Raw genomic sequence first — 27064 nt, forward strand, 5'->3', positions numbered from 1 at the left:
ATGAGCTTCTTTAGGCAAGTCAGACTTCTACTCTGGAAGAACTGGATCCTCCGGAAAAGACAAAAGGTAAAGTATTAGTCTTTGGATTTCAGCTTTGGACCATATACTCCACTGGATGAAGTGACTGGTATGTTTATCAGCATGTAAATATCATTAATTCCTCAAAGAATCAAATGTGACCTTTGTATGGGCCTGCTGTCTGGGATCTTGTCTGGTACAGTTTGCAAAGCTGCTCTTTACAGACTAAATATAGAATTGGGGTTTTCCTTGACAAATAGTGTTGTGTACCAGGAGAATAGTTGTGGGTAGTAATATTTTTGTATTTTCACATAAAAAGATCTGCTGTTAGAAAACATTGTGGACACTATTCAGCTCAGGGAGGTTTGATTCCGAATTTTAGATTTGCTCCTCACACCCAGCTGCTATTAGATGTGAATCCAATTAGGGCCCTAAAGTTCACACAGATTTTTAATATGGCTGAATGACATAAGTAAAGTGAAAATTGGAGAAGTATTTTAAATCCTTTCAAATCCTCTTAGATCTTATGATACTTTGTCTTAGAGCAAATTTATCTATTACTTTCCACCTTATTTCATCACTGCTTTTTTTTTTTTTTTTTTTTCCTTATTTGAGCCAAATTTTCTTAGAGTCAAACAAAACCTCAAACTAGGGTTTTGGTCATCTGATGTATTGCAACTACTTCTGTCCAGCAAAGGAAGTCCCTTTGAGATCGTATAGAGATAGACTACCTGTTTCAAACTAAAAAAATTTAAAAGGTACATTAGGGCATCTGTGAGGCTGTAACAGTCTTGCAAACAATTTTGCCATAATAACAGATATCAACAGGGTCAAACTGAACCATGGGATGAGATTAAATGCTTACCTATGCTGACCTGATTTTAGTCATTAGGAATGACTCACATGCTGAAATTTCTAGGATCAAAGGATTATCTGCTTGTCTTCATAGACAAATTGAATGTCTTTTCTTTCATAGTTTTCCAGCAGACGTTCTCCCACAGTCTACATTGCCATCAAGAGCTGATGCATGTAACATTGCCAGCTCATGATTTAATACAGTATGAAAGTCACCAATCCATACTTGAACTAAATTACACCAAATACAAGGACTCCTTTTTGAAGCTGGACTTCAGTTACTGATTGTCAAGGAGCTGTAGCATGATTCTCAAGTTCAGGGGAAAAAAAAAAAAAAAACCCAAGAGAAAATCCATGTCTTTCTGATCTTCAGATGTGTATACTGGGACAATTGGTAGCCACTGTTTTTTAGCAAATGGATCTTTATGTACTACTTCAGTATTTGCAGTGTATGAAATACTGTTTTATTTGGGCAAATCTGCTCAGATATGTGACCCAAAGTGCCTGCTTGGGTTTCAGGAATTGTCTTTTTTTTTTCTTGTTTATTTTTTCCCATAGAATTTTCAGAAATGCTAACTTGGTGTTTCCTGGTGTTGCCAGAGATCCCCTTCTGTGATAATCATTCCTAGCTTGTAAGCACAGTGTAATCCACAACAGAGAAGTATTTCCTCCACTCTTCAGAGTAAAACATTTTACAACAAAGTCAGTAAAAATGATTTCCTTTTCTAAGTATATAAACCTACCTGCTTATTTGTCCACACAGAGAAACAAGGTAGCCAAAACAAAAATCCATAATGTCAAAAGTAGCTATAAAATGTGTTTTGGGAAAATCAGCCCGTTTTTTATTAACCATCATGCAGTACCATAAATGGAGGCATATCCAATCTTCTACTCAAGTTCATCATTTAGTCAAACTAATTCACAAAAGGAAAGACTTCATTACAGAGTTAACAGATCTACAGCCAATTTAAGCTGGTCACATTTATATGGTCCTATCACTGTGCTTGGTCAATTACATCTCCTGTGCATGTTGCTGGGATTTCTGACTGTTTATCTTGTAGTTCTGCAGGCTTACGGGCTGCTCTCTGATCCTTCTAGTGAGTTCTGAGGCAGCTGTGTGTCCTCAGGAAGAGGATCACAGGAAAGAATCAGAGGGCTAACAGCACTTGGTCTGTCCTTATTGCATGACACGTTGTGCACTAGCTTGAAAGAAAGCTTCCCTTGTGCTTTAGCCTTCAGTCCTTTCCAAACTAGTTAGCTCAGACAGAAAGGAATTAGTGAATTCAAGTCTGAGGATTTTGTATTTCCTGGCAATGAATTAAGAATCGACATCTGAACAATAACCCAGATGAATTCTGCAGCAAAGACAACAAGCAAGGAGTCTCCCCAGTTCCTACCCCTCTGAGTTTATGGGTGTGTAGTGCTTGTCCTAAACATCTTATCAAATGGATGGCAATGGGTGTCAATTAGACCTTGTGGACCCTTGCTGAGTAGGGTCTGTAACACTGTATTCTGAGCTGTGCACAACAGCTGTCAAGGTGAAGAGCTGTACAATGGCAGGTTTCCTTCTCTAATAATTGTGTCATCTGCCCTTTGCTGCTACTAAGATTTCGTCTGGCTTTGAAACTATCAGGCATGCATAACTTCCCGGGAGTGGGGGCTGGGGTTTGTTGTTGTTGTATTTTTAAAAAAGCCCTAAGAGAAAAAGTGTGAAATAGGAAACAGTTGGCTGGTATAAAGCTTTCTACCCTTTTGCTGTAAGCATAAGCTGTGCTTAGCTAAAGCTATTAGACAAAGTTATAGTGGAAAAAACAGGGAAGCTCCAAAAACCTGTTCTTAATTATGCTGTGGAGTATCTTTTGCCCTGCATTGCTCAGTTTGGAGAAAAAAAAAAAACATTCACACGTGACCCATCTTGTCTCTGGCTCTGACGCTGTACGCGTTATTGTTACGTATTTGGTGCCTGGTCAGGGAGGCAGGAGCAAAGGAAAGGAGGCAGGGAGGGCTTTCCTGTGCACGTGCTACAACCCCAGTTCTGGAGAGAGTTTGTCCTGGCTCTTGTAGGGAGGAGAAAAAAAAGTGCCACGTGGCTGGACACACAGATCTCATAGCTGGTCCTCAGAGCCCAAAGCCTATGTCGCGGGATCAAAGGGTTGTAGTTTCAAACCTCTGCCAAAACACACAGAGGCAGTAAAACAAACTGAAACACAGGAGTGGAGGAAACAGACTGAAAAACAGGCAGGATATTGCTCTGTGGTAAAGCAGTGCCCTTGATTTTCTGTCATGACTGGGAGCTAGTGACTGTTCTAAGGGTATTGAAAGATCTGGGCAATAAAGTGGCCTTTGGGGTCTTCTGTGTTAATGAATAAATGTATATATTTCTACCTGTATTAGAAAATTAATAATGTTGAAATGAATGATGACAAAAAGAAGCAAAAGTAAAGATCAAAGAATGTAAGCTTATGCTAAAGTCTTTTACCTTTGGGTAGGCACAGTGCACTGACAACCTACTAATGAGCCCTGCATTGCAAAAGTGTGGATAAAAAAACCCCACACTTTTTCTCTCTTGCATCTAATCCTTTTTCACTGTACTGTTATAGAGTCATCCACTCTGTATAAAAACTGTTTAGACTTATATCTGCTCTATCTGACCGTTTAGTACTACCTGCCGCCTCTTTTTACCTCAGCCAGGATGCTTAAACGTTTCTTTAGAAGAGGGTGGATAAGCCATTGAGTTAATGGTGATGCTTCATGGGGCTCTGATGAAATCCTTGCTATTTCTGGGTGTCCTTTCCAAATGGTGAAACAGGCAAGGGCAGGCACATGGTGCACTGGGCATTGCTGCTGTGAGAAGGGGCTTTAGCCCTCTAGTCACTTAGTGACTCTATACATGGTTCATCTGTAAAATTTATTTTGAATTTATTTTCTTCTTTTTTTCCAGCTTCGTTTTCTGGTGGAGCTTGTATGGCCTCTGTCATTATTTCTTGCCCTTGTCTGGCTGAGGAAAGCTAATCCACTGTACCGCCAACATGAATGTAAGAACATTTCAGATGTTTTAATGCTCTGACTTGTGCTAGGTAATGGCTAGATGTTCTCGGACAGAGATACTGGGACCTGTTTGCTGAGTAGTATTCTCCAGTGGCAAAAGAACAGGCTTTGCTTCAAGTAGTTTAGTTATTTATAGCCATATATTGTAAGAATTACCAGTGAGGAGGAGGAAATAAAAAAAGCTCTACTTTTTCTGAGATCCTTTGTGGTCAGACTTACGTGAGATCTCAAGATTCTATCAAGTTGTAGACTTCTGTAATTCTGTTATTGAGAAAGTATTGCCTCACTATTTAAAAAAAATAGTTAGCTCAGAATTTATTTCAGTTGAAAATAGCCATATTGCTTATGTCGGTGACTTTTTTTTTTGCTTAGTAAAGGAGAAACCTATATGATTTCCATCATGTTCCTTCTGTAGTGAGCCAACCCATTATGCTATTTAGATTCACACAGGCTGCATTAGAAAAGACACCTAATAATTTATATTTTGTATTTCCGTACTGTAGGTCACTTCCCAAACAAGGCAATGCCATCTGCAGGAACACTGCCATGGTTACATGGCATCTTCTGTAACATGAACAACCCCTGTTTCCGCAGCCCAACCCACGGAGAAGGTCCAGGTGTTGTGTCCAACTACAATAATTCCATGTAAGCAGAGCTATATGTGTGAGACTGGGTTGCAGTAATACAGGTCTGCTAGGCAGCTGCTGATAGCCTGCTCTTGGCACCTGTTGAGCATTCATGGACATGAACGATGCAAGGAGAAAGGATGGAGTATCCTCAGCCTGCTTAGAAAGGTCCCTCAGTGCACTGGCAGATATTTTAAAGAATTGTTCTGTGGTGTGAGTGAAAAGGGAAAGGTGAGCGTTTAAAAAGACACCAGGGTGCAAATACTGGAAGACAAAAATATTCAGTTCTAGCACATCAGTTTCATTCCAACAATGGTCAGCAAAGTTGAAACAGAGTTCATGATGGTAGGTGTGGGCCTTTTTGAGAAAGAGTTCAGTTGTGCTAGTCTCTAGGGAACACACGTTCACTTAATAAAATCCATCCTTTCTATTGCCTACTGCTTAGTGACTCTCTCGGGACAAATCTTTTTGATACAAGAGTATGAAACCCCTAAGCTTTCTCTTCTCATCACTTGAGTTGTCCCTTCTGAATGAGAGCTCTGGTGAAGTAGCAGCGAAGGAAAATCTGCACTGCCATTTCTTATGTAGCACCTGTTTCGGCTATATACTTGTGAGACTTTAGTCAGCATAGTAACCATCAGATACTAAGCTTATTAACAAAATAGGAGGATGGGAGATTTCTGGACTGTTAGTGAAAAAGAGCTGTGGGAGTGCTTCATTGCATTGTTTGTTATAGCTGAGTCATGAAAGACAGCATAGCATACAAAGACCCTTAGAGTGAAAACCTGTTAGAATAGCTATAAAAATTGCTCCAAATGTCCCTTTGCAAATAATCCACTTTGGAGCATCCAATGATTAAAATTCATGAGCTAACCATGCCAAGGCCATTAAAGCTCCAGTCATGTGAAAGTCCATAGCTTGGAGTTAACTTAGCATTTGACCTTTTGTTCCTAGTGAACAGGATTTAAAATAGTCAGCTGTGCTTTTTTTGTGGGGTACAGTCAATCACACAGTGAAGCCAGAGGGTTCTGTTTCTGGCTTTTCTAGGTTGCTTATTACAGAGCAAACAGTCCCTTTGTGAGTCAGAGTAAATTCAGTGCATTACAGAGGAAGCAAATACATTGTGTTTTCTGAAAGAATTTAGTCCTTCCTGTTTGCTGTTTCCTGTAAGCTAAAATAAGTCGTGAGGACTGAGATATCCTTTTCCATACATGGAATGGTATAGCACCGTTAAATAAATGTAATGGCCTCCCCTGCTGCAAAGAATTTTTTTGTACTTGTTTATAAACACAGGACCTGATTGCATCCTTGCTTGAACTGTATGTTCTAACCCAGAACCAGGGGGTGAACAGCTAGCTGTCTGTGGCAGTTTGTCACTCCTGTTTTCCTGCTTCTCCTAGAAGAAATAGTTTGAAGGGACCTAAAAGCCACCCTTACGTTGGAGGGGACTGAGCTGGGAGAGGGAAGAGGATTGTGTGTCCGGGTGATTCCATGTCACTTACCTGGCTGAGCAGGGCTGCATGTGCCTTGAGTGCCCCATCCAACTGCTGGAGCTGAGCCTGGGCCAGAACCAGAGCGGATTTTCACCATAGCTGTGAGGTGAATGCTGTCTGGGGAAGGTCCTGTCTCCCCAGCAAGATCAGCATGGCTAAGGAAGAACTTACATGAGAGGCCGACCTTCTGCAACACCAGTAGCCCTCTTAAACCTTCTGTGGACTTCCAATGAATCCCACACCAACTGAGACTACTCTGTTGTCACCACAAAACTGAGCTTTGAGTTTCAAGACTGAGGACAAAATAATTTATTTTTTCCTCATCCCTAACACAGAGAAAGTCAACTTCACCTTTTTTTATGTGAAAGGTTCTTAAGAGTCATCAGTCTTAAATTATTGTTGGTTCACTGTTTCTTCTTTCAGCCTTGCAAGGGTATATAAAGATGCTCAGGAGCTCTTACTGGAAGCCCCTGAAATCCATGACCTTGGCAGAATCTGGGAAGAACTGATCATTATGACTCAGTTTATGGAAACAATGAGAACTAATCCTGAAAGAATTTCAGGTAATTGTTTTGTCTATATCCTTTAGATTATTGAATTTTTCCTTCTGAGACCTGACTAGTAGTTACTCTGCAGACTGACAACATTATAATGTATTTCACATGTGGCTGTTAGTCTGCTTACTGTTAGAGAGGGTAAGTTAAAACTTGTCCAGTGTTGTAACAAACACCTTTCATTTGAGAGAAAGGAGAGAGGCATTCAGCTCCGTTCTACAACCATCTTCCATAAATAACAGTAGACAAAACTCGGAACACAGAAACATGGATCTCTCACCACCCAAAGTAAAACACATGGATGAAGAGATTTCATTAATTATTATTACAGTAGAGGCAGAAGCAGTAAGAAAGTGTCACTGGAAGATGCAGAGGAATGGAAAGCTAGGAATGTGCCTGAATATACACTAAGAGCATAACCCACAGAAGAGCTTGGAGATACTTTGTTTCAAGTGTTAGCTGAAATAGGTTTGGAACAGTGAAGAAGGAAACACTTGATTCTTGTTTGGATTATGTGTTTAGAGAGAGAAGGCATTGCACACTTCTTATAAACAGGATTGCCGATTATGTGATTTGATTAATTTTTACTTAAAACAACCTGCCAAATGCAAAACACGATCCTGGGGGAAAAATAGGAAATGGACTAATAATAATTTATTTAATTTAATATTTGGGCTTTAAGTACAGAATTTGAAAAGATACTCCTAAAACTAACGGCACAAAAATAGACTGGCTCTGAGAATTCATCTGTCCCATTCTCAAGTCCTTTGCCACAGGAATAATATTCTTATTAAAATCAGATGATCACTCTCCATATATTTTTAATAAGATATGTATAAACCATCTGATACACATGCTCCACTATCTCATCAGAGGTTTCTAACTAGAAGTAAAAAAGGGACTATCTCATTGTAAATAACAGTGAGACAATCAAAATGCCCCAGAATGCAAACAATAAGAAATTGAGTATAATCTGAGCTGTGGTTTGTACACAGCTATAGAAACCAAACCTGCCTATTTAGAGGTGAGGAAAAGCATAACATGCCATGGGTTCGCAACATATTGCTAAGGGACCACACCCCATTGTTTGGGAAGTTGCCTTTGCATCCCATTTCAACTTTACTCAGCAGCTGGAAAATAGAGTACATTCCTCCCCACTCCTGTGAAATATAATGTTAATGCTCTTTCAGAATCTCTGGGGTTCTTGAATGTGTTTTACTTAAAAAAAAAAAAAAAGTTTGGAATCTCCTGTTTCATAAAACAAAGTAACAAAGTCAGTTCTGGAGCTAAACTAATAAAATGTGAATTTCCACCTTTTTCCATACAGAAAAAGGTACTGCAGAATTGGCTATTTAAGTTCTCTGTGTATGTAGCTTACTACTATTGCCTGTAAGTAACAATCTTAACAGAATATTGTTATAGTTGCAAAGTTGAGCAATGAAAAATTAACAAATGTCAGAATTAAGATTGCTCCTTCTCCTGATTCCTTAAACTGGATCCACTTCTTGAGTCCTCATTCCTTGTCCCATTCCCCCCTTGCATTTGATGAGATGTGTTCCTGTAGAGTGCTTTTTCCTCCACAATGCCTGGCTGCCGGGAAAGGCATCAGTGAGAATATGGGGGAGAGTCCCCTACTATTGTTTTCAGTATTCAGTGCTTGAGTAAATACATGGAGGAGCAATTGAAGAAGTTCTACTCAGCCCCTTCAACCCTAGGACAGAATGTGCTTATTGCAGATGGAATTGTGGAAGTTAGTTGTCAAAATCTGATACGACCCTACTTAACTCACAAAATGGAGACACTCAACAGCAAATTTGTGCATGTTTATGTGGAGAGGTCTAAAGCTACATTCCCCATGTCAGTATGATACATGCTGCTCCTATCAGTTTCAATTGCCTGTTCTAAAGACTGGAGAACTAGTGCTTTTCAAGCATTCTTCACCTAAGTCTGATGCTATGTGAACCAAACTACCTTTAATAAAGGCTGTAGTATTCAATGGACATAAGCAGCATTCACATTCCAAGCTTTCATTAGGACCAGACTGAGGCAGAATTTACACTGATATTGATTTGTAACAGAGACAAATTTAAAAAGATTGACAATGTTTGACTTTAAGAGCAGCAGTATTTTGAATATTGTTATAGATGGGATTAGGGAAATTTGGTGGGCTCTCGTGTGTGTTTAGTTTAACAGTGGGTAGCCTCATTGGTTTGTCTGAAGGTTTGCAAGTTTTTAGTTTAATAGTTGGTAATCTAGTTCAACATGACTATTAAACTACAAACAATTTATGCTTCTCCAAGGAAAATGAGTTTTTCTTGTGAAAGATTTTCAGGGGCAATTTTTGCAAAACTATAGAATAAGATTAACTAGCTAAGATTAATCCACAGCAAGTGATAAATTAGTGTAAATGTAAAGGGTTGGCTAAAGTTATTTACACAAGGCTCAGAAGAAAGAACACTAACAACAGTAGCACCCTTGAATCTGAACATTTAAAATAAAGCATTACCTCAGAAAAAAGGTAGAGACTTTCAAATGTAGCCAGGGATGCTTTCAATACTTCTATTGCTGAAGTTCTAGTCTGAAACATCTTTGAGAGATCAGATATGCAGAGTCAGAACACTCAGCATTTTCTGGTGATCATTCCCCAACAACGGATTAAAATGATTTTGAATTAAAAAATAGTTTTGGACTCCATTAGTCACTAGTGAGTATATGAGCCAAAGCACATACTTTTTGCAGGTTTAAGCCAGGGTGTAAGTTGTTCTTTAACTTCCTTTGTTTGGTATCTCACTGATCTCTGCACTCCTTTCTTCATCCAGGAAGAGGAATACGAATTCTAGACATTTTGAAAGATGGGGAGACTCTTACTTCCTTCTTGCTGGAAGATGCTGGCCTCCCAGATGCTGTTGTTTTCCAGCTTATTAATGCTCAAGTGCGCCCTGAACAGGTGGGTAGCGTATAACAGCTACCAAGCTGTTTTCTGTGTGGAATGCAAAATAGCCTCAGTGAGGGCCTTGTGCCCAGAATACATGCTGCCTTATAGGTTTGTACAACTTCTCCCTTTCTTTTTTGTGAATCGAGAGGAAGAGGTGTTTGTTTTGTCTTTAAAAAACATTTTGAATATGCGTTAGATATAGATATTTAGTTCGATGCTGTTGTTTCTCCCAAAAAATGAGCATCAAGAAATGATACTGCCAAGCAATGCATCCATCCCCATGATTAAAGACTTGGCTCAAAAGCATAAGGCAGCTGTGCATCCTTTTGAGACAGCAGTCCTGATGAATAGCAGCAGAGAATTATTTGAGGTTCTTCATTTAACATTTAAATCTCTGCCCCAATGTCAGCAGAGTAATATGTGAGACAATGCCATAAAGCCACCATGAATAGGTGGGAGTGGAGAAGCAGACCCACTTTCTTAGATTCTGATTGAATAATAGATCTGCTCAGAAAATTTAGAGTGAAAACTGGAGCTCAAATCCCTCCTGAAGCAGCTAAACAGGGGACTGTGGCCAAGTCCAGGCTGTCTCTGTCTCTGCATGTACTTGTGGCTGAGAGCTCTGTGAGGAACGCTGTATTAATGAATGAATGTTGCTGAATCAGAACTCTGGAACAATTTCTACACTGCGTTAGTGTGTGGGTGGAAGCAAGTGAATAATTGAGGCTGAAAGACACAATTCCTCTTTTTCATTGCCACATAAAACACAAATGCTGGAACTGTGTGTGGCCAGAAAGAGGGAGGGCATTAATGAACTTGCATGCAGTTCCTTTTATGCACCACAGGTTACAGCTGGTGTGACTAGTAGCCAGATTACTTATCTGCTGTATTCTTGATTAGTACTGGGGAAGCCCTCCCCTCTCCTCACTTTGTCATGAAGCAATACCACAAGACCATACCGAAGCCAGTGTCAAATGATACATCCTACTTATTTTCACACCTCCGTATCAGCTGAGATTGTGAAAATTTGCTTCCTTGCTGCTCATGACAAGGAGAATATATACAGATATCCTGCTGGGCTTCTCTTTCCCTTTTCATCCCTAACCTCTTCTTCATCAGAGATCTGCTGTGCCAGGGGAACTGTGTGCTGCTGCGTCAGTCTCTATTAGCTCCGCAGTGGCATTCATTCATCTACTGTGAAAAACTCTGCCTGCCAGTGTATGCAGGACTGACATTTTCAACACCATCACCGAAAGTACAGTTGAAACCTGCTGGAACATGGTGTCTTTCTGCTGTATGTTCTGTGCTGATGTAGAAGGAGATTTAGTTCTCTTTATGCTGGAAATTAAAGAAATCTGAACATCAGTTAGAGAAGAAGCTAGAGGAGACCTGGTGTTAAATATAATTTTTGCTGTCGTCTATAAAGTTTTCTTGTTAGCAGTAATCACAGGGATAGAAGATCATCTCACAAGAGCTGATTTACAGCTATGAGGCAAGAAAGTGCTGTGAATACTTCCTCCAAGAACAACTGATGCAGAAAAACTAATCTCATAATTTTCAAAAGACCACAAGAGAATTATTTTCAATAGGAATTGAACACTTGATCTCCTATGGGAGTTAAATCGCTTAATTCCTATAGACCTTCTTGATAAACAAGTTACTGAGGCTGGACTTATGGTTGGTTGAGGTAGAAGTTGCAGAGCCATGACTAGAACCTAGATCTGTGGTCGTCTTAAGCCTCAACCATGATAGTTCATCTCTAGTTCTTCACGCTGCTCTACCCTCTGTTTCCTTGCATAGCGCTGTACACCCTCTTCCCCGGCTCTGATGGCACAGAGCTGATCAATGTGAAAGCAACTTGTTTACAAGAGCCTGACTGTTGCCAACAGCTGGCTGCAGATCTAGGTCTGAGCCGCCTGGGAGTGCAGGAAATGACACACAGAACTGAAAGCTAAACCTGATCAAACAGCCAACTAGCTGAAAAAATAATTTGGACTTCATCTTGCCAGCTTTGGCCAAACAGTGACACATTGATTAAAAAAAAAAAAAAAGTATTGAAGTTTTCCTCTGAGGGCCTGCTTTTTTGAGTCATTCTAAGATAAGGATAAGCGACTGATGTTAAAACACAATAAGAAGTTCAGGAAAGATTGGCAACAGCCCACCCTACCGGAAAAATTGGAAGGGTGGAGGTTTAATGTTTTTCTAATCCCATCTGTTCATGAACATTCTTGAAATGCAGTTACAGTTTGTAAATAACTTATCTTCTTTTTTTTTTTTCTGTGTTTAATCCTTCTCAATGATGTTAATGTCACAGTTTCCTCATTTCACAAGTCAAAACAGGATTCCCAGGCTGCCTCCCTGTGCAGCTCAGTTTCATTGCAGTTCACACTGGATGATGAGGGCCATGTCAGATCAGGTGTATATGGTTCAAAAATGCTGTTCTTTTCACACACATCCCCAGGACATAAGTGACCGAGCAAATAAGCAAATTCTTTCACTGGCATCAAGTCAGTTAAATCCCATTCAAATGTTCCAGTTTGAGGGAGGGTGGGGGTGTTTTGGAGGTTTTGGAGGTTTTTTGCAAGCCAGACTGTATCTGTCGGTTGCATTTCCTCTTTTGCATTTTGCCTGTCTCCTGACTGTCCAATGCCTTGTGGCATTGTGATGTAGTGATGCAAATCACAGCTGTAGTGATGATAGTGACAGTACCTCTCAGATACTTCTACTAGAAATTCACATCCCTTTTTTGTATCATTATTCCAATACACAATCTGTGTGTAATTCAGGTGCTTTTTATTGTCAGCTGCAGCTCCATAAGCTGAAACTCAGGGCAGTCATGGTAGACAAAACACATTGTTGTACTAGACACCTCTTCCTCTGCCTTACCTACTCTGGATGCTGACTTTCCACAGCCACACTTGCAGTTTTGTTGGTAGCTGAAGCACTTAATCTGAAGTACTTAATAAACAAATACTCAAGCTTGAATCCACTCTCCAAAGTAACTGAATTAAGTTTTTTCTCATTCTTCTGGGGTTTTAAGTATTTCTCTTTACAGGCACCACCAAACAAGTCTCAGCTGCTAACTATAGGAGATTTGCAGATATAAAATTTTGATAATGTTCAGAATCTCTTAGATGGCCTTGTTAATTTGCTTAGATAGGAAATAAATGTGCATCTGTGTCTGACCTAGTATAGGTGTGGTTTGTTTGTTTTGATCCAAATGTCTTGAAGACTGGAATGCTCAGCAGATTAGTTTTCTAAAGAAAGTTATATTCTGTGCAGATTTTGACGATTTCTTTTTCTATGCAGTTTATTAAATTAATTTAGCCTAATGATCTTGTGTCAGTGCATAGTTCTTGTTTGTCTGAAAGTCTGTGTTCATCTCAAACACAGTAGGCGTTTACAGTCATCGCAGTGCTGTGAGCTTTTTTCCTTACAATTTGCACTGTGAAAGGAGATGGACAGAGGATGGGAACATTAGCTTATGAGCAATTTCCAGTGCTACTTTTTAGTCTATTTCCATGTATTCTGTCCATTATAAAGCAAGTAGAACTGAATCATAGACTACCAAGAGTATTCCATTACAACAATGTAAATCCCAGGTAAATCTACTGATTTCTGTGGAGTTATTCTGCATTTACATTGATTTAACTATAAATTAATCTGTTCCCAGTGGTTGAACACTAAAGATGATAATTTTTTTTGTTCCATGTTTATATTGGAATTGGTAATCAGTAGATGGGTATGGTTTAATGTAAAATGTCTTTGTAAAGCCTGGCTGTATGCCTGCGCAGTGACAATGAATAATAGCTGTGGGGAAGCATTGGGGTGGAATAGTCATAACTGAAATAAAAAACAGTAAATGAAACATTGGTTTTGGTTGCAGTTTGCCTACGGTGTCCCTAGCTTGACTCTGAAGGACATTGCTTGCAGTCAGATGCTCCTGGACCGCTTTATTATCTTCAGCAGCCGAAGAGGTCTCCCTTCTGTGCACAAGGCCATGTGTGCCTTGTCCCAGGAAAGCCTACAGAGAGTAGAAGATGCCTTGTATGCAAATGTTGATTTCTTTAAGCTATTTCAGCTGGTAAGTATTAACACTATCATCCTGCCTTATGTTGTCATTTCTTTGGCTGATATTTCATTGCCTTCAAGAATTTTCTTTGTAATACATCACCAATGTTCCAAGTGGTCTTTATTTACAGCAAATGTAAGGTTATGGATGTGTGATCATTAACCTACCATCAGCAGAACACTAGACAGTTCTGAGTGTGCTTTGGGATGAAACAGATTAAATTCACAGTATAACGGAACTGAAAGATTCAAATGCAATTTTAAAATCAGAGTGTGTGTGGAACTATTATCTGATCTTTCTAGTCTGTGTAGCAAAACAATGTGAGGCAAGATCTACAGGGACCTGGCTGAGGGTTCTGAGAATACCCCATACAGCCCATCCTGTCTTTGCTCTATCCAGCATGACAGAATTTTACACTGAAGTCAAAGCCACAACGCAGCTTGAGTTGGGATAGCCATATTTAAAAAAAAAAAAAAGTTGTACTGGCTTTCATCACTCTTCTATAGAAAGCTTTTCCTTACCTCTGTTCATTTTCATTGTGCTTCTTTGCGCTGTTCCTGTTTCTACTGTGACCTTCTTGCCATAAATTAACCACAACTGCAACCTTGGTTCAATATGGAGATATTATGCCATTTTATATATTTTTATTATTATTATTTATATATTATTATATATTTAAAAGCAATAGTATGAATATATATATTTTTATATATAAAATGGCATACCAGTTTGGTGGGGTTTTTTTGCTTTTGTTCTCTGTTCTTTTCCTAATATTTTTCTGATACTCCATTTGCATTCTGCACGCTGAGCTGGTGCTTTCAGAGAACTATTCATAAAGACTCCAAGGTCTCTTTCCTCATGATAGCAAACTTAGAGCCCATCACTATGTATACGTCTTTCATGTTTGTTTTCCCCATGATCATGACTTTGCATTTTTCAACAATGAATTTAATTTGCTGTTTTTCACCTTTCAACTTAATGTCATGAGACCATCACATTTGCAGTTTGCTGTATACAGCAGGCAGGATATATGAGCAGCTGCTAAAGTTATATAGAAAGTACTGATCGGACTTTTCTGCCACAGCAGTGTAATGCCATGGTTAATTTAACATGGATTTTATTCAGCTTTGAGTTGCTCAGAACTGGGAACAGAGAATGCCAGAAGCTTTAACTGACACACCAGCCAACTTACTGTTTGATTATTGTAGCATTGACAGTCATTCATTGTGCCCGTGTGATTTTGCCAATCCTGATAAGAATCTGTGGTCAGCTTTTGAAAGCTGCTGTTTTCCATTTCTAAAAATATACTCACATATTTTCATATATCTGATGCTTGCTGGAAGTAGCAGAGAATTAGTGCTACAGTACTTCTAAGAGATGTTTTCAGCATTTAAAGACTTCATGTGAATATGTACACTGCACTGCCCAACTTTAAAATGAAGCTGCTAACATATCATGATTTTGCTGCCATATCAAGTAAAATGGAAAGATGAGATTTGATGAAGCAGTTGTCTGTGTTTAAACAAAAATAGACTCACATGGGAAATAGGAACATAAACCTGAAACCAAAATCTAGAGTTGTGAAAGACTGGGTGTTCAGATGCAGGCTTACGGTCTGGTCTGTTACTATGAGATCTGTCTGCCAAGACTTCCCCTGAATATCGGAAGTCTGTGTGTTGGAAGGGTATCCATAGCCTGATTCCCAGTGGGTTTTTATGTGCACCCAGCTGCAGAGAAGAGGGATTATCTTTTCACGATGCCTAGCACCATGGGACCTCAAGTTGGTAGAAGCTTTCTCACACTCCCATCATTATAGTTGCTAAATAATAATTTTAATATATTTGGTTTTTTCCAACACAGAAGTCCCCCTTTTAAATCAAAATCCATCTCAGTTACTCCTGTTAAACTAAAAGGTAGACTGTGCCTAAGCACTCCTTGCCACAGTTTTTTTTTACAATGTGCTTCTCCACCACTTTCAAATTAATGTTTCTTGCTGAATTTGTGATCAACATATTCAGGTATGTATGTGCATAAACATACACTCAAATCCTTCATGTGCTCATGTATACCCTCTAGGGGGTTTTGCCAGAAATTAAAGCCACTCACATTTTTGATAGCAAAGCAGAGACAGAAAAATAAGACCCTTCCTTTACTGTCTGGCTGGCTCAGCCACAGCACAGAAAATGAGCCTCTTTCTGCAGCACTGCTGTTCTTGAACCTGCCTGTTTAAGATTTGTTTGAAGTTCTTTAAACCTTAAAAATAAATGAAAATTAAATTCTTTAATACCTTATTGTAATTTTGGGTGGAGATAAGCAGTTCTTCACTTAGCATAGACACATGTTGCTGAAACAGGCCTTGATCAGTATCACTACATGCACTTGATATGTAATCAAACTGAGTGTAAATCATACACTCAGTTACATATGCAGAATGAATCTTCATTGGACTTTTTAAAATTCTACATTAGTTTTAAAACTTTTACATTAGAAATACCTGTGTATTCATGACCCAGGTTATTTTCTGCACTCTTACACTGTCAGTCACTCTGTACTTCGTGGTCTTCAGGCTACAGGTGTATAGTATAACCAGTCACATACCAGAATTTGTTTTTACAGAGCTCCTTGTTTGAGCAGGGCTTATTTTAGGATGGGCAGCTGACTGTGGATTCCAGAACTGGGCCTTCTATTGTTGGAAAGAAACTCTTCAATGTTTATGCTCTTCCTTTTTTTCATGACACCATATTAATTTCCATTGAATATAAAAATAGTTGGATAAATATTTTGGGGAAAGCTTTCATCCTCCTCTGTGCTCTAGGGTCAATAAACATTCCCAACTCTATGTTCTGATATTTAGGTCAGATGAGAGTGTAGTTAGTATATAATGTCTGCTGATCCTGTCATATGTATGCTTCTAGAGAACATGAACTAGCTGAGCTCAAATTCAGTCATTTTAGGACATTTTTATTAAGACCTGATTCATACTGAATGCCTCCTGCAAGAAACTATTTAGGAGCAAACATGTAATTTTGCTCCTATTTCTCTTTTCTTTTCCTCTAGCTACAAGAAGGAGGTTCTTAATTCCATATTTATCCCAGGCTTTTCCCTGCTTTGCTTCAGATTGTTTACAATACCTGTGACTCACAGTTTCAAAAAGGCCAGGTTAAGGCAAGTGCTCCAAGAATCCTGTATAAGCTTTCCAGAGACTGGTTCCCCTTAGGGGACAAAGGAAAAATGTATTTTGAAGCATTGTGTGTGTACACTTCGTGTCTGAACTGCAAGTGACAGATCAGAACATGCTAACATAACCTTTCCATAAAAAGTCATGCCTTTGTGATTCCCTGCCAGGTACCTACATAATGCAGCTGTCTTCTCCTTTCTTAACCACCTACTGACTGAATGGAATGGTAGGGGATCAGCAGGGTGTATAGCTACACAGTTTTGGGGAAGTCTTTTTAGGGGCTTATATCATAAATATTACAGTCTAGCTATCTAAAAGTCCAGCTTTATGTTCTATTGTAAAACCAGAAGAAATAGATGCCTGAGAAAGCCTCGAGTGCTAATTCCAAGAGCACATGTGACTCTTTAGACAGCTGACTAAGAAGGATGCTGTGATGCAAGCGAAGTGGTATGTGATGGCATGCCATGCCATGGTGTCACCTGTTTCTTAAGAAGCCAGTGATAACTAAAGTGCTAACTTCTGCTGGAAAGGCCATTTGGCTTGTCTGCAGGAGCTTGGAGGAGTAATGGTTTCTGTCAGATCTGACAGGCAGCGAGGACCAGACTGTCTCCAAAATCAGGAAACCTCTCAAGTATAAAGTACTACCAGTTATTTACCTCAATGGCAAATGGGGGCTTCTGTATCACAAGCTTTGCTAAATTCAGAAGTTACCAAGAGTGTACATCTCACTGGAAGAACAGCCTCTGTGAGAAGCAGCTTCTTCTTAGAAATCCCAGTTCCTGCATTCCTCCTCCATATTTCCACCTTTCGGCATGGTGGGCTTAGATAAGCAAAACAAAGCCCAGGTTGTATTTTCAGGGGCCTGTGACTGTTTCATATTAGTAAGAACACTTACACAGGCTGCTGTGTGAGTGTGCACATGGGTACTGGATTTGTGACCCCACAAGACAGGCTTACAAGACTCACTGTTCCAAATAACTCAAGGTATTTGAGCGAAAGAGATGCTGTTTGGATTTTCTTTTCTCACTGTCATAGTGGTTGTCATGTAGAAACTATACAAAACTCATCTGTATTTCTGATGTATTCACAGCTTCCTGCTGTGTTGGACAGAAACTCACCAGGTGCTGACCTGAAGGCCTGGGGGAGGGTACTGTCTAATGTCTCCCAGGCAGTGCAAAAGGTAAGTGGTCTAGTAATAGATGGCATCACTTTTCTGGGTAGCGCTTAGTCCTCCTTTTCCTTTGTTCTATTTATGTTCCAGTTACCTGCTTTATCAGAAAGAAAATAGACTTGTTTGGGAAGAGCTGATTCCTTAGAAATTCATTACAAAATAAATGTAGACATAAGCATTGGCAATTATGAAGCATATTCTTTTCTTCAGAAAAGACATGAGAGAACAAGAACTGGAAATGGTGCCTGTGACCAGGGCAGAGGAGATAAAAGGATGAGGTTCTGACTGCATCCAGACTTTACCAGTCTGGGCACAACTGAGACCTCACTAGATACTTAACCTCCTTTGAGGGTTGCAATTAACAAAGTCTTGTCTTACTGCAGCTGGCCAGGAAGCCAAGCGTTCAGGACCTTTTGATGGTTCTGCAACCATTTGTACAAGAAGGAAGGCCAGAATCCTTAGGCCACTTGGTGAGCTCTCTGTCTGATCTTTTCTGTGGATACCCAGAAGGAGGTGGATCCAGAGTGCTTTCCTTCAACTGGTATGAAGATAATAACTACAAAGCTTTCCTGGGGATTGACTCAACAAAGAAGAAATCCAGTTATCTTTATGATAATACAACCAGTAAGTTTTTCCACCAAACAATTACAGAGATTGTAGACAGGTGCACTTATGTTAAATACCACTGTTGCTTTTATAAAATAACATTTTTAAGCAGTTGATTCAGGAAATTAGAGACAGGTGAAATGGTTTTACTTCATACTTACCTCATAGCTGGGAGCAGGGAAGCCCAGGAATTGAGAGCTGACAGAAATACGCATTTGCTTTCAATATGAAGGCATAAACATTGTCATCATCCTCATAATTAAGACAGTCCCTCTGTCTTAACTTCTAAAATATGCTACTGGTATCAGGAAGAACTAGATGCTTCTGAAGAAGGCTCAGGAAAATACAGTGCCACATTCTGGAATTACTTTTCTCCAAGGCAATTTTTTTTAAAGTCTCTCAACTTGATTGATGGCCTGGAGCACAGGAATTTTAAAATCTGTCCTTTTAAATAATACTCAATTTGATACATGGTGGCTGTTCTCTTCCTGCATAAAAGTCCATATATTTTGGAGCAGTAATGTTCTACAGCATAATTAAATCTTACATAGAAAGTATTTCAATTTACCAGTTTTTGTTGCTCTGATTTCCTCATTTATCTTCCTGCTATTGTAATAGGAGAGAATGCAAAGAGGAACCAATTTTATCTTTTCTACCATTCATTATCTTTTTCTTATGTCCCCTTCTGTTTGCTGTTTAGTTTTTCTCTACATTGAGACCACCAGCAATTTTTTCTGTACTAACACCCATATTATAGCTGGTAGTACATTTCTGTGTTCCTTCCTCTATGATAACCTCTTCGTAACCTCTATGGTTACGAAGTACAGGTGAGCACTTTGCCTGTAGAGAAACTCCTACCTTTCACTGTTCATGTTGATACTTGGCTCTACTTGTGTCTGAGCCTTCAGAAGACCTGTAAAAGGCCCAGTACTCCATTTCTTCAGCCAGGGAACAAAATAGTTGAATGCTATCCAAGTAAACTAATTACTTCATAGTGCAGGAGTAAGATAGAAATGTTTACATTAAAATGTTTAGTTCTAAATTATTGTAGGATCTAGTTCTGAACTGTTCCAGAGTTCAACATCCAAGCCTGCTGGATCTCCAGTCCAATAGTTTATACTATGTAAGAATTAACCACTAATAGGAGAAAAAACAGCTTCGTATCAGTATCAACTACAATACAAAGGCGCTAAGTCATTAGGAAAAAGGCAATTAGAGCTCAAAATTGTTCAGTGAGATCCGAGCTGTCTAGTTTCCTTCCATTTGAAATACCTTATACGTAACAGCAAGTTTCAAATGGGTAAATTCATTTATGTTTGCTCTTCCAATTTCCGTGGTGTCTACTTTATAATGCCAATATCTACTTAGTAGTCTTTTCCATTTATTCAGATGTTGTACTTCTACATTGCAGAATGTGCTTAACCAATTCAGATTCAAAATGCTTTAAACTGTCCATGTTGCCAGTAAAAAGCCCTGCAGGATGTTATGTATGATAGTATTTGAGTAGATTTTCATAAAGACTGTCTGTCTTTCTGTCTTTAGCACCCTTTTGTAATGCATTGATCCAGAACTTGGAATCAAACCCTTTAACCAAAATAGCCTGGAGTGCTGTGAAGCCCCTGCTGATGGGAAAAATTCTTTTTGCTCCTGATTCACCTTCTGTACGGAAAATCCTAAAAAATGTAAGAAGTTCTGAAATACAAAAATGTATATTTCTAAAAAATAGCATTATAAGAATCATATTTTGAAAAACAGTGACCCAGCTACCTCAACCTAATCAGATTTTCTTCTCAGAACTCCATTTGTTCTGATGGTCATCAAAGGAGGGACAGTTACTCTTCTTTTAAAAAACAGGAGGCAGATCTTCACTGATTCATCCCATCTTGGTCCTCACTACATGCTTTTTCCAGCTCAGGTAGCCTTTTGTTGGCATGATTCCACATTTACACTAGAAAAATTGTAATGTTTATATCTATTTTACAGATGTAGGAACATCAGCAGCTCTGTGCCAGTAAATATTTAAATGGGGCAGCTATGAGGCTCGGATAGACTCATTGAGACCTAACACTGAGAGATTACAAACAAATAGCAACATCATGGTTTAGTATTATAAAAGTCAAAATGATAAGTAATTTTCACTTCATGAAAACAGGATGGAGCCTGGACTTTTCAGCTAAGTGCCTGAAGTTGGGTGAAATGAATCTGAGCAGTTAAATCAAGGTCGCATATGACCTAGGTTTTGGCCACCTCATAACCAGCAATTCACTTACTCTCAACATTTATGTAAGGCATAGAAGAACTGCTGCTCATAGTTCACACAGGAAAACATCAGATTTACAGCAGCCCAACATTTCAGATCTTAAATAATATCTTAACTATGAGAGTATCTGTCTTCTCCAACTGCCTCCCATGTATTCATCTACCCACATCTTCATATTTCTTTTTAGTTCTTAATGGAGAGAAATAGTCAAGAGGAAAAAGAGAGGAAGAAATCATTCTACCTAAAACCTGAGTGTTTAAAGGACTGGGGTTAATGTGCACTTGTTTTTTCCATTACATATACAACAGAAATTTGTCCCAAGTGACTTTGATTCTACTTGGATTTTACAAATTCTTTTTCTGAGGATTATTAACATTTCTGCTATTTTAACAAGTTTATTAAGTATTGAAGGTAAAAACTCCAACATTTATAAGTTACAGGTTTCACTGTCACTGAATGGCTGGATCATAAATTCTGTTTTTATCTTTAGCTTTCTAACACACATTTCTGCTGTTCTATTCCTCAGGCAAACTCCACTTTTGAGGAACTTGAACGCCTCAGACTGTTGACCAAAGCTTGGGAAGAAGTAGGACCTCAGCTGTGGTACTTCTTTCAAAACAGCCTGCAAATGAATATGATCCGTGTATGTTATAACCTAGCAGGGATCCTCAGTAAGAGCAGCCTTTCACCATCCTTTATTTTTACCAAGGGAGAAGAGAATTAATTTGGAAGGTTTGGCTGGAAGCACAGCCTGTGCAGCAAGGAAGCAGCAAGGAAGCCTTTGACAAGGAATCACAGCCTTTAAAGCTGTTGGACTGATTACTGGGCTTGGTTTGAAGTCTAGTCTTAGATGCATTACAGTGTCTCTGACAAAACCTCAGATTTGGACACTCTCTAGAATCTGGCTAATGACTTCTTAATAAAGGCAGCAATTGCTGCTTCCCTGTCTCTCCAAAATGTCCTTCAAGAACAGACAACTTGATTTTCTTGGGTTCTGCATAGACAAAGAAGGCAGTAGGACCATGTTTTTGCTGGGTCCAGCAATTTACTACCTTAAGAAATTGCTTATTTCCACATCCCCTGGATCTGACTTTGATCAGCTGCAAGTAATATCTGTAGTTAAAGTTTATAAAGCAGTTCATACTAGAGAAAACATTTGTTTTTCCACACTCTTCTCTATTAGATTAGATATTTATTACATTTATTCTCTTGCTTATAAGGAAAAATGCAATAAATAGTCAAGGATAAATTTCTTTTCATCCATCCTTCAGGTCTCACCTTCAGTTCAGCTATGCAATTGCCCATTTATAAAATTAATTCCTTAGCATACCCTTTTGTACTACTACATACCTCAAAGAGCCATGGAAATGGAAACCTTTCTAGCTAAACAGAGCATGTGAAGAGGATCATTGTAGTGAAGCTGTCCTGATGTGTTTCCTCAGGACTCTCTGAAGCACCCTACAGTGAGGGACTTCTTGAACAGCCAACTGGGTGCTGAAGGCTTAACTGCTGAACACATAATCAACTTTTTCCACAATGGGTCTCCAGGGAGCCGGGAGAAGGGAATGGCCGACTTTGACTGGCGGAACATCTTCAGTGCTGCAGACCAAGCTCTGCGTTTGCTCAGTCAGTATCTGGAGGTAAGGTCAACCCTCCCACTGCTGGGAATACTTGTAGAAAATATCTTAAAGCAGGGTAGGCAGTACTTGGGGTCTGTGGCAACAGACAAGGTTAAAATCATAAGACATCTTCATTTGTTTCAAATTTAATCTCAATATTAAAAGCATGTTTTTAAAATAATACAGCAGTACAAGAACATGAATACTTATTATTATGAAAAAAACTTCAATCTGATAATCCCCAAATGCTATATTCAAAATGTTGGTTGAATGTCTGAACACACTTTGATGCTGAGAGGCAGAAAGTGAATGCAAAACCTCAAGGAAACGTGGTTTGGTTTTTTTGGTTTTTTGGTTTTTTTTGTAACTACTAATAACTGACAGGCCACTATTTCAGCAACACCCGGACCAGAGAAGCTAACAGCTCTTTGGTAAGTCCCCCTTCAGGTTTTTGAGCACCTGATCAAAATTCCATTGAAACCAGTGAAGGAGTTTCCACTTGTCCTGCAGCAACTTCTGACAAGATGTCTGAGTCTCTTTCCTGGAATCTGTATCCCTTTCTCTAGGGTGCTGTGTTTTTAGTGGTGCACTCTGAGGCTTTTTCAGAGCCACAGTGCAGGAAGTGAGGTGAAGTTTCATTATGTAAATAAAAAATGCTCAAAATGTAGATTAAAATATCAAGCTATTGTAAAAATACTTTGGAAGATACTTTTAGTAAGAGATTACTCTGGTATGGGCAATCTAACTTACTGATGAGTTCATCAGACTCAGATTAAGTCCAGTGCAAAAAAGGTTATATTTTTTTAGAGAGCTAGGCAAACAGCTGCATCCATTCCTTCCCAGAGCTGGGTAAGTGACACAAGGAGGTTTTTTGTTGGATTTGTTTGCTGGTTTTTTTTTTTTTAAATCCTGTATATTTCTGACTGCAGGTAAAGATGTGTTTGGAACTGGACCTGAGATGGGGTGAATTCCTGCTAAGTCAGATAAATGAAATGGCAACTCTTCTTTGTAAACTTATGAGCCCAGGCAAAACTAGTGGACCCTGCAATGTTGCAGGTTAACTCAGAGAGTTTAAAAAACTATTGCTGTTGGCAGTAATATTAATACTTGGGAACTCAACACTTAGCATCTGCCATATGAGGATCAGGGTCTTTATAGAGATGAATTACCACTTACAAGCATCTCTGAAAGAAAAGTAAATATTTAGTTATTTAATGGTTAAATAAGCTGAGTCTCAAGCTCATAGAGAAAATTGATACTAGTTACAGGCAACAGGACCAAGCCTAGCTCTTCTAATTCCAGTCCAGTTCAGTCTAAAAGACCATTCATCCCCTGCAAGAAGGCAGGAACTGAGAGTTTATCTGCCTTCCTATAGCTACTACAAGAGAGAACAATAAAGCTTTTGCACAAAGCTCTGCTGATTCTTCTGATGATCTTTTTGCATCATGTTAGCAGAATTATTTCTTACTCAAGCTGAGTGAAATCTATTGCTTGCAGCAGGTCAATGCTGGAACATCCACAATATCAGGGCAGTTACTGTACCTGGTAATAGATCCTTGTGTCCTAAAGTTCTTTGTAATGAGCTTATTCTTTTAAGTCTGCTGTTTACACCGAGTTGTTAGCATTTGAGAATGTTTTCACACTGTGCCAAGCACAGTGAGAACAAATAGCTCCCTTTTAGGGACACCCTACTCCTTACCATAGTATGCAATGAGGAGAGGTGTGCTGCCAGCAACTATCTTTGGAGACTCCCACATCTCTGCTGCAAGCTATGGTGCAGCTGAGAATCCCACAAATTATGCAGTGGTTGCTCATCCTCACCACCCCAAGAATTTTCTTGTTCTTCCTTTTGATTACCTTAGGCCACAGAACAGCTAAACTGTTTGAGAGAGCTACCTAGTCACCTCTTTATGCTTATTATTTTCTGGTTTTATCTTCCAAACCTGTTCTTAGTATTTTAGTTTTGGGTTTTCCCATCTTCATCGGACCATTTTAAATTGTTAAATAATTACTGAGAGAAGATTTGAAATAAATTTCCCCAAGTGGCTGATGAACGAATTTTGATATAGTGAGGTTTATGAAGGCACAAGCTGTGTTGCAATTCACTGAAAAAAGCCTAGGTAGAGCATACAGCCTTTGTTTTTAATGCAATTAATGTTAAGAGAAAGAAATTCTAGCTTTTGGCTAGTAGATTACAATATAAAATCTCTTTCCACTTTCAAATGGTGTGAATGATTGTGACACTGGTGTCTTAGCCTATGTTCTTACACAAGCTTTAGTTTCATTCTACTCATGCAGAAGATCTCTAAGTACTTGTGTTTTCTGTTTTGAACACTTGCTGCTTCCTTGACTGGACCCCTGGATAAGAGCCTATACTGCTCCTCAGCCTAGTCCAGACACTGTCTATTCTGCAGTGAAAATCTAGACAAGATCAGTTGTCTGTCAGTACTTTGCAGTGCCATTCCCACAGATTCCCCTGGAAAACTACATGAGTTCTTCTGCAGCTGCAACAGGTACCTTGTAAATAATTCCTCATAACAACGAAACAGCAAATAGTCCTCCAGACACTGCAAAGACACAGTTACACAGCAGGACTTTGCTGTGGAAACACTGACACTTTGGAACTATGGGATAAACGTATCCCAAAAAATTAATACAACCTGAGCCATCAGTCTAATTTGATTTCTCTTCTGGCATACAAATCACAAAGTTTTTCTGCCTTGTTTTGCTTTCTGATATGAAATTCTATATAGATTAATTTTGTAAAGCAAGTCAGGGAAATGAACATTTGCAAAACACCAGGAAGAGTAAAGCTACAAAATAATAAAGGTATCAATTTAAGCACTGTTTTGCTGCCAGTTAAAAATATGATTTCATATAGATCCCATTAAACTGTAATACTTCAAGTTTTAAAGGAAACAGAGCATTATTTATCACAGGGAAAGGTTAAATAAAGGAGTCTTTAAGATATCTGCCCATGAAATAACAAGTTGCCTGTATGAGCACTTTGATGTGGAGTAATTTTTAGTTATTGACCTGCAAGAGATGATCAAGAAGATAAGATCAAACAAGTTAGCCTCCTGGAATTTTATGAAGCAAGGTAATTCAGTAGGCATCTTCCCAGTCCATTACGGTGTTAAATGCTTCTACTCTCTGGTAATGTCTTGCCAATTCTGAAGGGTGGAAGGTAAATATACAAACATAAGTCTGTAATTTTACAGATAACTAATGATAGAGTTTGTAGTGTTCACAATCTTTTTGTCTTACAATGCCTGTTAAGTAGGAGTTAAATGGGGGCCATTTAACCTGAGCAACCTGGTGGAGTTAAAGATGTCCCTGCTCTTGCAGGGGGGTTGGACTAGATGACCTGTAAAGGTCCCTTCCAATCCAAAGCATTCTATGATTCTATGACATGAAGGGCTTGGATTTTGATGACTCGATGTCTTGTATATGGACTGATAATAATACATATCACAATAATGACAGAGGCTGAGGAAAACAGTTTGCTGTGAGGGGTAAACTATGTTTTATTATTGAAATAGGCGAAGCATGTTAATTTAAGCCTGTAGGTTAATCGCATGTCAGAATTCCGTAGGGACACAATATTATCAGTAAGATCAATTGACTAGTTGACTGGCATTAAATAGGAATAAATGCCTAAATACTTAAGAGACTTTAAGATTCAAATTTATTCTCTGACTGCCAGTGCTTCACTTGACAAAGTGCTTTTCAGCTGAAGGCCATGGCTAATGTGCTTTTCTTATGGATCAGTCATCCTTTAGCTCCCTGGTGTTCACTCAGGCACTTCCTAGGCTGAAAAAAATGTCCCAAAACTTGAAAAAGGTAGTGTTTTGATTCAACTGGACTGCTAAAAACCTCATGTGGCCAGATTTATTTTATAGCTGAGTTAATTTTATCTCCTGGATGCAGACTGTGGAGACAGTTCCTGATACTGAGACCTCATCTGTGCTGCAGCTTTAGACCTTCCAATTCAGATATTTACATTTTTTGAGGGAAACTTCCAAGTATAGTCCAAGTGGCAGAGTTTACATTTCCGTGGCTGGATGATTACAGTGGCTTAAATATATTTTTTTAAAAAATTTCATTCTATCTAATTAGTAAACGTGGCACCATATGCTTTGGCTGAACCTAGTACCGGCTATACATTTTGTACACGTACATCTAAATTTGCCCTATTATACTTAAATTGCAACAGCAGCTCCTGCTTTAGTGGCCACCCTTGCTTGATTTCTTACTTGTTGGGACGGACGTTTCTTGAGTTTGGAGGATGCAATCCTTAAATATCAGGAATAAACTGCTTTCAAAATTATTCCATCCACTCACATTGAACACAGCAATGCTAAATCTGAGGTTTAAAGTTCGCTTTAGGGAGAATAATGTTTCTGAGATTGTATTGATAATGCTGTGTGGTTTTAATTTGTCATAAGAATTAGACTAAGAATGGAGAAGCTTTCAGGAAGGAGGAGAGAGTCAACTTTTAATAGTTTCAGCATAAACTTTTAAAGCTGAAAATAGCAACTACTTCAGATGAACCTACCACCCTTTTCTGTTTTAAACCATTGATGTTTGCTTAATGTATACCTCTTACTAGTTTATTCCCGTGCGATT

General features: G+C 38.9%; 1 protein-coding gene across 1 annotated transcript in view; it reads left to right on the top strand.

The window, feature by feature from the left end:
* The window catches only part of ABCA4 (ATP binding cassette subfamily A member 4), a 76479-nt gene continuing 49415 nt past the window's right edge, over positions 1–27064 (top strand). Inside the window, exons 1-11 of the mRNA XM_075509156.1 lie at positions 1–66; positions 3815–3908; positions 4425–4566; positions 6464–6603; positions 9414–9541; positions 13416–13613; positions 17870–17959; positions 18334–18574; positions 20099–20238; positions 21343–21459; positions 22259–22456. Coding sequence (XP_075365271.1) covers positions 1–66; positions 3815–3908; positions 4425–4566; positions 6464–6603; positions 9414–9541; positions 13416–13613; positions 17870–17959; positions 18334–18574; positions 20099–20238; positions 21343–21459; positions 22259–22456 — 1554 coding nt within the window. The remainder of the gene's footprint in view (positions 67–3814; positions 3909–4424; positions 4567–6463; positions 6604–9413; positions 9542–13415; positions 13614–17869; positions 17960–18333; positions 18575–20098; positions 20239–21342; positions 21460–22258; positions 22457–27064) is intronic.

Source organism: Mycteria americana, chromosome 7, assembly GCF_035582795.1.
Source record: "Mycteria americana isolate JAX WOST 10 ecotype Jacksonville Zoo and Gardens chromosome 7, USCA_MyAme_1.0, whole genome shotgun sequence".
In the NCBI taxonomy this organism is placed as follows: domain Eukaryota; kingdom Metazoa; phylum Chordata; class Aves; order Ciconiiformes; family Ciconiidae; genus Mycteria; species Mycteria americana.